Below are 14,553 nucleotides of genomic sequence, written 5' to 3' on the forward strand. Positions count from 1 at the left end.
CATAAGTAATAAGTCAATTCTTTAAATATTTTAAGTAAAAAATACATAACTGTTCAGGCACTTGCAAATTTAGATAAAACACCTGGGGCTTTTCTTTGAGTACAACTCCAGTGCCTGGAGTTTCATATTATCTTTATTTGATAACTTCATCCATTAAACATCTTCAACTTTTTTAGTTTGAGTTTCTTTTTAAAGTGTTAACTTGAAGATCCTCGGAAAGTTGTGTGAGTGCGGAATCCTCCTGGGTATTCAAAATTTCTTCCCCAAACTTTGACAAAGTTGTGTCTCACTGATAATGTGGTTGAAGATTTTCCTTGACCTCGTCTTTCCAAATAATTCAACCTAGTGTTCACACATGAGCCAAATTTCTTTTATTTTTTATTTTACGTAATATTTATTTAAATAGCCTAATTTTAGACAGTACAGTGGAAATAAATGGGAACAAATATAAATGATCTTTGGGAAATATAATTCAGCAAATTTGAGCAGAGTTGTAAGGCATAAGGTAAGTGTGAGCACAATATACAGGGGAAACAGAGAACATTTATTAGACTAGATTTACTTGGGTAGAGATTGCTTAACAAAATTTCTAATGAAATTATGGTAACAGCAACATCAGTGGAATACTAAGTGTCAGACCCTGTTCTGAGTGCTTTACATGTAATAACTCATTTAAACTCATGACAACACTATAAGATGGGTACCTTTATGATACCTGTTTTACAGATGAGAAAAACTGATAAACAGAGAGGTCAAGTGATTTTTCTAATGCCACAGCCCCAGGTGGTTTTGCCCCATAGTCTATGCTCCTAACAAGTACACTCTGCTGCTGCCTACACTCTGTGAGTTTTCATTCTTTTTTCCAGCATTCTTCCAATCTGCTTTGGTTCCCTTTTTCATTATTACTAGCCTCCTAAGCCTCAACCTTTAATGTAAATAAGGTGAAATATAATTGTGTAAAACTAGCCTTATTACAATGAGAAATAATTTTCCTCTTATTATGCTAAGATACATAAATTCAGATAAGGGAGAAATGTGGAGTCTAGGTTATTTTGAATATGAAAACTAAATTTCAAATTAATTTACTTTATAACTCAATTATAAAGTAAAAAATACTTCAAAATGATCTATGTAGTAACAGAAGTTACTTCCAGCTAGGTGAAGTTTAGGATTATTCTGAGGTCTAGCTGCTTTACTTATTTTGTATTTCTGACAACAAGAGAGTTAATTATTTTCCCCCAATAAATTTTCATGAAGTTATCCCTTAAACTCTTTTTAATATTTATTTTTATATCATAACTCTCTCCAAAATGATTTAATTAGGTAAGTGCTTTAATTCTTGGCATCCTTTAGGAATTTTCCTTCTAGATTTCATTTGATAATACTATCTGAATATTCTACTTCATGGAGACTAAGGTGAGGCTAGCAGGGCCCCTCAAATACAGAATTTAAGGAGGCATTCACTGTTAGTACTAATCTTGCACTTGCATGGTCCTGAAAGTGAGTGCTTCCTTAAATTTAGCCCCCTTAACACCTCACCTACCTCATCCTAGTCCCAGTCCCATATCAGAATATATTACATCATAACTGTATATTATCAGTATTGTTCTTAGTAGGAGTATATAGTCTTAGCCTACTTAACAGATGTAGAATCTAAAGTGTAGAGAGGTTTAGGAAATGTCCTAGGGTAGTTACTGAGAAGTGGTGTTGCTAGAACTCAAACCTCTTGATTGTAATTTGGTAAACTTCCAGATAGTTAAAATTTTAGAAATCATCTGCTAGACTCAGATGGTATTTCACACACACACACACACACACACAAATGTCTACCAGGGGTTGCAGCATAGACTGCCAAGGGCAGTGAGTAAATGATTTTCAAGCGGCTCTTAGAAAACCACAACCACATTATATGATACTTGGCTTTTATGCTTTTCAAAGCTGTATTTTGCACTTCATTCTCAGACCCAAGGCACCGGTGTCCTTGGTTGCTCACAGCATCCCACTCCAGCTATTCTCTAAGATGCACTCTTTGCTGAAATGCTCTAAATCACCCCTTTAATGACTTCCCCAGGAAGTTCCGTCACTTAAACTAGTGGTGAAAAGAAAGAATTCTGAATAATTGACTTACTACACATGGGCTTGCTTATAAAACAAATTTGTCAAAACCTCAGCCCATGCTGAATTGATTGGGTTGTATGGAAGTCATTCTATGGATTATTTTACAAGGTTCTAAAACAGGCAGTTCTTTTCACAAGTATAACTGCAGAGTGAAAGTGAACAACAAACCTACATCTTTGGAAAATTTGCCAACCATGCTTTAGAAAATTGCCCTGGATGTATACTCATTTTGCATGTAAAGATATAGATAAAATCTTAGCTTCCAGCATTCTGCTTACCCCAGAGTTTGGTGACAGACGAGCAAATACAGACTTTAACCTATGAAAGAGATTATATATACATATATGTATTCCAGTATGAGGTAATACTGGTCAATTTACTTATAGAAGAAAGGAAATCTTCATTATTTGGATTCACAATCAAGGTAGAATCTAGAGAAATCGTTATAAAAAACAAGTCTGGCTTCAATGAATTTCCTCTCAGGTAATAGTCACTGAAGCTCACTTGGAACAAACTACAGCTACTCAGGCAAAGCACTGTCATCACGGTGTAAATGGAGGGATACGAGAGATGAGTGGGAAGTTCTCTTTAGCATCGTGCACTCCTCACAAAGCCAATAACAGCAATTTCTGCCAAATGATTTAATGATTCACATATTCATATGCAACTTTCTGTTCATAATGAGCACCATTTCCAGAATCTGAGAATAGAAGAGAGAGACTTTTAATGACATGGATGATTGCTGTATTCTGAATATATTTTACAGGTGTGCACAGTTTTATCTTAAAGGAAAAATTCAGATATTCTCAAAACTCCAAAACAGTAGGAGAATGAGAAATCTATACATAATGTATGATGTTTATCATTTGGGGTTTGTATACCCATATGATTTATTTATAATTATGAATATTTACCACTCAACTCCCTCTTGTTACTCAAATATATGTATATATGAGTAATTCTCTTATACATGAGATTTATCTCATATTAAACTATAGTCAATTTAGTTTATATGTAGTTATTTTTCAAATTATATTAAATTGCATTATTTATAATAGAAGATAAGTCAACATGGTACTTACTATGTGTTAATAGAAAAGACCAGAGAGAATTATGGTGATGACTTATGTCAGGGTATCAACTTTACTATTCCAACTCTTTAAAACTAGACCCCTTACAAAACAAGTAGCAAGCAATACTTAAGATATAAATTCCACCATAACTATAGATCGATGTTCTTGGACAACGTTGTAATGTTCATAAAGATTTCCCAGTGAAATGGTGGAATTTCATGGAAAGTGGTTCCCAGTGATCTGTATGTTACTAAGTGGACTTTGGTTTAAAATTGTATGTAATTCAGTGTATAAAACAAATATTGTGGGTTGTTTTATTTAATAAGCAAATGACACTTTATAATAAAATAGTGCCTGCTATAGGGAAAATCTCCTTTTACATCATGTTCTTCTCTATAATGGTGTAGGTTGCTGATGAAAAATCAGGTTTTCTGACTTCTGACAATATTCAGTGGAAAATACCTTTTATGAAATCAAAAGTAGCATTTCACTTTTTTTTTTTCTGTATAAGAATATAGGAAAACAACATTTACTGAACTGTAAAAGGAAGAGGTCATGTGCAAAAAGCTGATGTTGGTTTCCAGACAGGTTATAATAGTGCTTTCCGCTTTGGGTATTGACAAGCATTTTTCTCTTTCTAAGGACACTGAAGAATCAAAACTTTGTGAACAACATATTGGTAATAACACAACAAAATACATGTACCTTTGTTTACTGAAGAAAAAAATACATTCTTCTACAGATGAAATTTATACCGTTTTCCATGGTTCAAAAAGATGGATCCAATAGCCTCTTACCTTTGAAATGCAAATTTTGATTAAGGCTTTTTCCTGATTAATAATTGCAGTACAGAAGTATCATTTAAAATCTATCCCACGAGTGTCACAGCATGCCTCTTTCTATTTAATCTTTTTAAGTAGAAGGAAAAGGGAGCTGTGAGTACACCAGCAATGCTATCGCTCGTGCATGCTGTAGAAGCCAGAGCTGTCGTGTTACTGTGGTGCTAACTCACAGTGGTGCTGCCTTTCTTCTTTACCACTGCTTCCGTCCCACGGATCCCACTGCTCCCCTGTGGGCCTCCTCACTAGCCTTCAGGCAACGTTTGGGTGACCCATGAAGAGATGGAAAATCTTGCAGCTCCAGCAAAAACGGTTAGTCTTTATGGCTTTGTTGAACATGAAGAAAAGTTATTTTGCTGCTCTTTGGATGAAGGAAGCTATTTTGTTGACGATAGATCAGAGTAATGGAGTTACGTTTACATAGTGATATGCAGTGATAACTAATACTTTTCATTATGGTTTTATTTCCCTGAACTGAGACATTTTTAAATGAAGCAGTAGTAGATTGTCATGATATGGTTAATATAAGAATTTGTAATATACAAATAATAAGAATTTAATGACACATCCATTTTGCAACATTGAAAATTTTTGATAACAAATATCACTTAATATTGGACATATTCACAGTTAATGATGTTGCCAAGCCCAGTTAAACTTACAATAGAAAGTTTAGATTGAATACTTATTTTAAATATAATCATTTATTTTCTTGTACTTTATCATCTCAGATACAGAGCTTCCTCCTCCTACCCCCATGCAAAGTGTTCTGTTCATTTCACATTCAAAGCACAGGCTTAAAGAAATTTGTGGTGACTCTGTCATTGTCAGTTTTTGAAAGTATAATATTGTATATAGTCATTTTTCATTTAAAGTAACGAAGTTGGGCATGATATGCATTTTATTCTTAGCAACTTCTTTTAATCTCCTTTCAGTTGTACTCCTATTTGAAAAATCGATTGCCTAGCTCTTGATGAATAAAAATGCCAGTGTCATGTGCTAATTGCATTTCTAGTTTAGTCTGTTGTGCATGGTCTTTGCCTTGTTTAGTTTTGTTTGTTGTTGGTTGTTGTTGAAATCTATTTGCCACAAATCTTTGCTAGAAGGAGAAGTTACTTTGTCCACTTCATTAATTTATGTAAGATTTCTCCATCATATGTATGTATGTATGTATACACATTTGTGTATTGTATGTTTGTATGTATATAATCAGAAATTTTTATTATTACTCATTACATTTGGAAAATTCCACTTTTAAGAATTGAAGAAGGTTTAGAATGGCTAGAGCAAATGTATCATGAAAATTCCATATGTCATATGTGTATGTGTTTAATTAGAACTGACTAGAAACTACGTAGATGCCTTGGTAGTTGCCCTTGAAGTGCTGAACTGATTACTGTGGATCTGAATAAGGAGCTGTGTGTTTATCTGCCTATGTCTTAATTAACATTTTTAATAACAAACAATTTTGCTTTTAGTGGAAAAAATTTACTACATTAATTTGAGATTAATTTGTATTTATCTGCTTTATTAATCATTTCCTGCTGCTAACACAGAAAGAATCTGAGGAAGGAAGCTGGGCTCAGGTAGGAAATTCATATGCTTTACAGCAATATCATTTAGTAGGCTATAAGGATATAAAGTAAGAAAATTATATGTTATAATATTATAAAAATATATATAAGATTAGGCTAATTGTTTATTGGAATTTCTTGTGTTTAATACTACATAGGTCTTTTAAAGTCACCATAGATTTTTATTTCATACCTGGCCTCTTTTGAAAGGAAAATTTTCTTTCTCCTTTAAAAGAATGAACTGTAACTTAAATTTCTTGGAAATCACCCCCAAATATATTTCATGAGGAATCATTCATGTTGGATATAAGTAAGGGGGAGGGGGATATTTTTAAAAACTTATCTGGAATTGCAGATGCTTTAAAGTATAATGGAAAGTGTGTGAGAAATGAGATTGGAGGGACATGGGTTAGCCTTGTGACTACAAATCAGAAGTCACTCCTGTTTACTGAGATGGCAGTCTGAACCAAGCGTCTGTACTCTGAACATTTATGTTTGCAAGGAAGCAGTGCATTTTTCAGCATTTCCACATGTTGTATAATCAAGGAATGAATGTGTGTTATAGGTAATATGATTCAAACTTTGACCAGAGAAAAATTTTGATAGTTATTACTAGGACCTACATTTAAACATTTAGTCAGTTAGGGTTGCATTAGATTTTCATTTTTTATAAGAATTTTATCTTTTTTAAGAACACAGAAAATAAAGAGAACACCTCGATTTTCCATTAGAAATACATGTTATAAGCGTGAATTTGTTGTTTGATAAGGAACAAAATAGAAAACATTATCAATAGAGAGTAATAGTCCTTTTAAAAAATTGCCTTAGAGTTGATGGTTGATTTTGGTTTTCATTTTGGCTTTTATGACTAATGTTTGGTAAGATCAGTTGATATTGTTATATTAAAGAATTAGATTATGTCTTACTTTTTGATTATGCTCCACTTCTTTAAGTACGGAGTCTATATTGATTGATTCCTAAAAATAAGCTCTATTCCAGTGGTTTTTATGGACTACTGACTGCATACTTCACTAGGTAACAACAATGCCCACAGAAAGCTTCACATCCTGTCTCTCTAGCCTTTCTCTGTTCATTTACTGAGGTTTCTATTTTCACATAAAGATTTGCCATTACATCACAGCAATGTAATAGTAGCATTGAAGAGAAGGAAATGATGGAGATTAGCTGACAGATAAAAATAAGTTAAATTAAATAAATCTAGCCACACAAAGAAAAGATCTTTAAGCTCAGCATTTTGTATTATACCATTCATTCTAATTTTTTTAATTTAAAAAGGCATGTTTGTATAAAATGTGATTCCTTTGGAAAATAATGCAAGTACCGTGATACGTGTACCCAGAGTTCCATTCTGTTCCAAAGTAAATCAGATACTTAGAGGCTGAATATTATTTCTGCTTTGTTCACATGTATCATAGCAATTAAATACCAGTTGTAACAATAGGCACTACCCTCCAATTACCATCTCATTATATTGGCTAAAAAACTTGACTGCTATAAAACAGTTCTAGTGTCCGGTTTTTCTACAGACCCTGGCATATGGAGATATGAACCACGAGTGGATTGGAAACGAATGGCTTCCCAGCCTGGGGTTACCTCAGTACAGAAGTTATTTTATGGAATGCTTGGTAGATGCAAGAATGTTAGATCACCTAACAAAAAAAGATCTCCGTGTCCATTTAAAAATGGTGGATAGTTTCCATCGGTAGGTTTTTTCCGAAGAGTGAGTAAAGTGAAACAATAAATATGTATATATATTACTTGAACATAAAGAGATGCTTAAGAAATATAGAAAATGTGCTCTTCAAAACATCTGTGTACATCTACTTGGCAAAGTATTTTTATGCAGCAAATTACAGGGATTATCTAATGTAGAGCTGGGTGCATATTACATTCCCAAAGTTTGCGGAGCTAGGTAGTACAAAATTCTCATACAACATAAATCTTTTTTCCCCCTGGACCTTTAAGAAATTTCATGTTTGTGATTTGTATCTGTGTATGTTTTATATTAGAAAATTGTTTATTAAGGATAAATTAGTTCAATTTCAATTCCATAAATATATGTGTTATAAATTATATAATAGGGCTATACAAGAAAAAATTTTGAGAAGAAATTCTCTGAAGAACATTTTTGTTTTTGTATAAATCTTTTAATGTTTTTGCTTATTTGTACATTAATTTGGGGGGGAAGTACTGAATGGGTTATGAGACAATGGTAAGAACACAGATGAATAAAACGCAAATAAAAATTCTTGTTTCAAATTGTTTATCATCTAAGGCATAAAAAAGGCTTGTAATAATGTCATAATGTTACATTGTAGCCTAATATTTTTATAACTTTTGTGCAAAATTATCAGCTGGACTATGATTATTTCATGCATAGTTGATTAATGGAATAAATTAATAAATATAAATCTAGACAGTTTTGGCTTGGGAAACTGCTCACATCCTGTCCAATATTTAATTATTGACTGAAATGAAAATAGTATAAAAATCATATATGTTGATGACATAAAGTTAGGACAGAGAGATGATAATTGAGATTCTTCAATCAACTTTATCAAGATATTTTGAATCTTAATACAATTGTTGACACTGTTGGATTAAATTTAGTAGAGCTAAGTATAACATAGTTTTTAAAAACCATTAAAATGCTGGATGGGAAGTCCATGATTTAAAAGCAGTTCAAGTGAAAAAGATAAGTGATTTATAGTAGACACAAAAATCTCAGTTCTAGTTAATAACAGGACATATTTAGATAGTGTTTATTGGTAGGCATAATAAAAGTCCTACCATGTAGCAAGATGACAATAAGAAACTGTATAAATTTATGAATGTTAAACTTTCATTGATGAAGTAGGAAAAGTCTTGGGGAAGTTTGAAAAAAAATTAAAGAAATTTAGCTTGGGCAAGGGAAGAGTTTAGATAAATTTTCTTGTGTTTTAATATCATTAGGTGATAGAATAATAATATTTGCTCTGTTGAACATGTATTTTTCTAGTTCAAATAGTTGTAGACACTAGGGTGCGTGTTTTATGTTCAATAGGAAAAGCAGCTTTGTATCACTCTCAATTAGTCTATACTTTATGCATTGTAAAGTAGTGAGTTTCCAGTCACTGAACATTTAGGCTCTCAGATTTTGTGTGGTTATATTAGACTTTTGAATACTAGAATTTTTGATGACACAACTGTGCCTGTTTTCCATTCTTCACTAGATTAACTTTTAATTGCTTTATTATTATAGTGGAAATGGTTAATCCAATGATCAAGCTTATTTTTGAAAAAATAAAAGTTACTCTAATGGCAGAGTTCTTTTTTGTTCTGGGAAATACACAAGCTTCATCTTTACGCTCTGCTTCGATCTGACTTAAAGCAGGTAGTACCCAACTGCGTACTATATCCCATTGTCTTTACAGCTTAGTTTTTCTTCTCGCAGACATGGTTGTAGTAGTATATATCCTCTTTATAGCACAGTTTTATATTACATATAAAAACTTGGCAGAAATTAGGCAAGAGCCAGTGATTTAAGCTCAGGCTGGTTAATGTCTATGATGGTTTTTACATCAATATTATCTGATACCCCACTGAATTAGTTTGCTCGGGCTAGGATAACAAAATACCACAGATGGGTGGTTTAAAGAACAGAAATGTATTTTCTGACAGTTCTAGAATCTAGAAAAAAGACCAAGTTGTCAGCATTATTGGTTTCTTCTCGTTGACTTGCAGATAGCTGCCTTTTCTCTCTGTCCTCACATGTTCTTTCTTGTGTGTGCCCTCCTTTGGCTTCTCTGTGTGTCCAAATTTCCTCTTCTTATAAGGACAGCAGTCATACTGGATTAAAGCCTATCCTGATGACCTTATTTTAACTTAATTACCTTCCTTAAGAGCCAGTCTCCAATTACAGTCACATTCTGAAGTATAGGGGATTAAGGCTTCAACATAAGAATATGAAGGAACACGATTTAGCCCATAACAGCAGTGTATGCAGATTTCTTTCCATTTCCCTCTGATTCTTAAATATTTGAATTCAGCATTGTTCCTATTAAAATGCAGGGCTTAGAAATGCATCCTGCACTTAAGGGTAGCCTGACCAGTGTCTATATTTATCTATAATTCTAAACATTTAATAAATCACTAATAATCAATGTTCTTGACTCTTGAAGCCTAGAGATTCTTTTTTTCCTATCATAATCTTCCACATCCTTTATATGTAATATCAATCACTAAGGCTTTTTTATTCTCTCTGAACATCTCTGTTTTCTGGATTTTCTTTTCACACTTTTTTTGGTCCTTATTATAATCCTTTTTTGACAGCATTTATTCCTTAACCAATTCGCATGTCCCCTAGAATTACCTATTTTCCCCAACTCCTATTTTGCTTCCAGATTATTCTTGCTTTAACCAAAACCTTTTATTGTTCTTTTTTTCTCCCGTGAAAATTGTCCAGTTATTTTCTATCTTCTTCACATACTCCACACTTACTCTGAATGCAAACTTTCCTTAATGTGACCCCATTCTCCATATGAAATCATATTCCTCCTTACTTCCCAGTATGGATTTCCATCTCTGGACAGTGGGTGTCTCTATTACCACACATTTAACATTCCATCAGCAATCCTATGTTCATGGTGCTCCATATCCTTTAATAACCGTTTCTCTGCCTGATCCTTTAAGGACCAGTCGATTTTCTTCTCTTCCACAATATCCCTTCCACACGGAGTTTCAGTGTCTGCTGACTTGCTCCTTTCGCATACTTCTGTGTCACTTAGAGTTGGTGGCTGTTCATTTTGATATTTGGTTCTGTGTGATGTTACTTAACTTATTCGTGTCTTTATATTATTTTTCTCCTCAGCTCTAAAGGAGAGTATCTATTTCTTATAAATTCTTTCTTATCCCCATAATAGTGACTCCTTAATTTTTTTTCAAATGAGTACAATGTTCACTTGTCTTCAAATAATGTCAAAATAGCCTAATGGAAGACAAAGACATATGGATGAACAACATGATCCAAGATTATTTTTAAGACTGGTTTTCTTATTTAGAAAATATATGTATATATATTTTACTCTTTAGAAAGATTGTGTGCTTAGAATAACTGTAATCGTTACTTCCCTCCAATACTAAAGGATTTGACTACAAATGTAATTTATTAACCTGCTGCCCGAAGAAGTAGTGCATAGTGTTGACTCTGTTTAATCATCTACTGAGTAAACTCAATGTGTTCTCTTCTTTTTTTTTTTTAATAACAGAACAAGTTTACAGTATGGAATTATGTGCTTAAAAAGGTTGAATTATGACAGAAAAGAACTAGAAAGAAGACGAGAAGCAAGCCAACATGAAATAAAAGGTAATATGTCTTTCTTACCAACTGCCTTCTTTTCTGGGGTTTTTAGTTTTCACTTTTATGAACCTAAAATACTGTGTGTGTCACAACTGTCACTAAGTAAACGTAAGTATTCAGCTGGCATAGTGTCGTCACTATTTCTTTCTCATTACTTTTCTGATTAAAACTTGGAAAAGGGTATTGCCAATTTATAAGATGAATATTCCACTTGAGGCATATTCTTGATTTTCTGAATTGAGGTTTATTCCTCTGAACCTATTAATTATACATTCTGTTTATCCTAAAGATGCCTCCACGTAGCTATTTTTGTCAAACTTTTAATAGGACATTCTCATTTTGACTCAGAGAAACATGGCATAAAATTTATTTATAGCAGTCCTTCTTCTGTTTATATCATTTGAATTTTATTTCAGTGCCCAGAAATTTTATTTTTGTAATATAGTTATAGAAATTACACAGGGATTTTATATAGACATTACATAGGAATTTTTCCCCTGTAAATGAGAATAGCCCACTACTAATTTTAGCTAGGAATGATTTCAGAAGCTTTGCTAACTGCTGCAACTGTCGTTTGTACAAAAATGTTTGATTTGATTGATAAGAAAAGACTCTATTACAGACTTATTAGAAAAGTACTGTATTTAATAATTAACTCTCTAAATGTTGAGAAATACCTTAATATACAGGGGAAAGAATTGTTTAAAAGGAACAATATGTTAAATCCTATACTTGTTAAGAGACCACTTTATTTTTCTTACTGTTGTCATTGAAGGAAAATTTAATTGTTCAGTATAGGTATCTGCAGGATTTCTTTCAATAAAAATTATAAATCCTTTTACATTCCTTTAAACTTTTTAATGGAAAAAGGGCTCACATTTTTTAAGGAAAATTTTGCATACAAACAAAACAAACTCTTTGTAAGTTCTATTTCTGTTTGCTACTACCCAGGAGCTGATATACAGAAGCATTTCATCAAATGAAACAAGTGTTTGTACATTAATTGTTCAAAGTTAGTCTCTTTGTTTCATCTTCATTTCCTTTAGGGCTTACTTTATATATGAAAATAGTATATATTACATGCTACCTTTCCTTCCTGTATTAAAGTTTAGCACTGTTTTATTCTTTACTTAGATCACCTATCTTAGACTTCTGTAATTTTCACTTGTGATAAACATTGTTAGAAATAACTTTTATCTTTGGTAGTTCTTGGCCAGTAGATGAGTTATAGTGGAATGGATTTGAATGCCTGTGAAGGTGATTGATTAAAAATATTTTTCTATATATGGCTCATTGGAGAGTAGACAGACGCACAATGGATTTTTTTCTAATACTTCATTTGACTCATTACTTTGGAGCCAGAAAGTGTTCTTCCATCATTCAAAATTGAGTTGTTTGATTTCACTTTATTTTGGGGACCCTGGAAATTGCAAGTTGTTTTCAGACCACTGTTATTCAGTTGAATTGAAATTTGGAGACTAACTGGCCAAAGACAGACCCCAAAAGGAAGTCTGTGCTGGATCTAACAAAAGATACTGTAGCACATAAATAGATTTAATCCATGTGATAACCCCTTTGTGGTTTTCTTTTTGAAGTGTTTTTTGAATTAGATTTTATTGTGCTTGGTCTCACCACATGGAATGCTTCATACATAGATGAAAAGGAGAGAAATTACCCATTTGGCACTATGTCAAATATTATATTAGTATTTGGCAGTTGCTAGTTGGAGTGCAGCTCTGAGAAACCTACCAGATTCACTGTGGTTATACGCAGACAACTCCATGTGTTACGTACGTAGCTCGAGTGAGATCATAAATAGCCCGTTTCCTATAACAGACCTGATGACATTAACAGGAATAACTCTTGGCTGTGACTAGGGGTCTCTGTTATTATCTGAAGTGTTAATTAAGCTTGACCTTAATAAACAGCTTCCTGCTGTGAGGTGACAAGTGAAAATCAGGAGTCTACAAGCATTTAATTTGTTGCTAGGAAACAGTCAACACTGATCTTTAGCCATTTATTGTTTAGGTCAAGAGGATCCCTACAAAGCTTTAAAGTTAGGGCATAAATTTTGCTTGGAAACAGATTATAGAAAGGGATCAGATTTACAAAGTGAAAAAAAAAAACCTATGTTGTTCTAAAGAAGAAATTTGGGATTAGTGTCTTACATACCTTCACCTTGTAAATAAATGTATTACTGTTTATTTTTTATTTTACAAATAACTACTGGTGAGGCAATGGAATTTTTGATAGACATATATTTACAGAAATGTGGTGACTACATAATGTATCATAGGCTATCAAAATATAGATACAGATTTCCAGCTCTAGAAAAAAGCAGATACTTCCTATTTACAAATCCATTTAGCATAAAGAAAACTGGACAGTTTTATTGAACTGTTGTCCCATTAGCTTTTAAAAAATGTTGCATTTTGTACAAATAATTGGAGAACTGTTACTATCAGCCAAACGTACTTGCCCAACTTTTGAAGTGTGTGGTAAAACCAGTAGTTAGAACTCATCAGTTGCTATCACCAGCAGCTCATTAATATAACCAAAATACAATACTAATTGACTTACATCCTATTTTCTGAGGTCTAACACCTCAGTGGGACAAGCTAATGAAAACTCAGAGCAAGGTATCTACTTTAAACTGACCCAGGGAGACCCAGTGAATACCTATAATATACAATTTCCGTACATAGTAAAGGTCCTTTGCTTTGCTGAAGACCTGGGGAACGAAAGAGCCAGAACTCTGAGGGAGACAGTAAACACCCTACTTCCTGAAGAAATTCATTCTGCTTTGGCTGGAGCAGGATCCAGTGATATGACCAAGGGAGATGGGCGTTTTGAGTCTTTCTTCACATTTCTCATTAACTAAATCCAAAGAAAGACCTACAGCCTTTCTTTAAAGTAAAATTGTTCAAGCCACAACAGGAATTAAGTAGGGAGCTGTGAAGTAGATGTGGCTTCCAGATTCATATACAAATGCTTTACCATCGCAGTGGATGGGCAGAGATGAAAAAGAGCACAGACTACTCTGAGGAATGTCTACTTCTGACTGTAATGGAATACATTAAATCAGACGAGTCTTCAACCAAGAACAAATGGAAAAGCTAGGTAAATCAGTAAGCAGCTGTTTGATGGCTGTAGAAAGCAACTGAGACACCTAGGCCTTGAGAGGCCATGGTCCTGGTGTAAAGAGAAACATGTTGAGAGGTGAGCCTGGTATTCTCTACTGCTTGTCCCTGTTTTACAGAGCAGGGTAGGGAAAAATTGTAATTTAGAGGTGCCAAAGCTTCCAGGCCTTGAACCAAAATCCTGGAGAAGAGGGAAATAAATAAGCCTGGCATTCCAAGTGACAGGTCACCTGAAAACATCTGGCCTGACGCAGGAAGAGAAGCAAAAGGATGAGTGATACAAAACAGACCGTTAGAGACATTGGACATAACAAGGAGTCTAGTTTAGGTGTAATTTCCGTGCCTAGGAATTCCAAAAAGAGAGGCAAGAGAGAATGAGGAAGAAGCCAATAGTTGAAAAGATACTGGTGGAGATTTATGGGAAAAAAATGAATGGAAACAACAAGCCAC

General features: G+C 33.5%; 1 protein-coding gene across 2 annotated transcripts in view; it reads left to right on the forward strand.

The window, feature by feature from the left end:
- The window catches only part of PPFIA2 (PTPRF interacting protein alpha 2), a 389,252-nt gene that overhangs the window by 364,616 nt on the left and 10,083 nt on the right, over nucleotides 1-14,553 (forward strand). Inside the window, exons 24-27 of one of the 2 annotated variants that reach the window (XM_006189282.3) lie at nucleotides 4,280-4,342; nucleotides 5,587-5,616; nucleotides 7,134-7,327; nucleotides 10,872-10,969. In XM_006189282.3, coding sequence (XP_006189344.1) covers nucleotides 4,280-4,342; nucleotides 5,587-5,616; nucleotides 7,134-7,327; nucleotides 10,872-10,969 — 385 coding nt within the window. The remainder of the gene's footprint in view (nucleotides 1-4,279; nucleotides 4,343-5,586; nucleotides 5,617-7,133; nucleotides 7,328-10,871; nucleotides 10,970-14,553) is intronic. The other variant, XM_032493818.1, reaches the window with a different exon arrangement.

This window comes from Camelus ferus, chromosome 12, assembly GCF_009834535.1.
Source record: "Camelus ferus isolate YT-003-E chromosome 12, BCGSAC_Cfer_1.0, whole genome shotgun sequence".
Taxonomy (NCBI): domain Eukaryota; kingdom Metazoa; phylum Chordata; class Mammalia; order Artiodactyla; family Camelidae; genus Camelus; species Camelus ferus.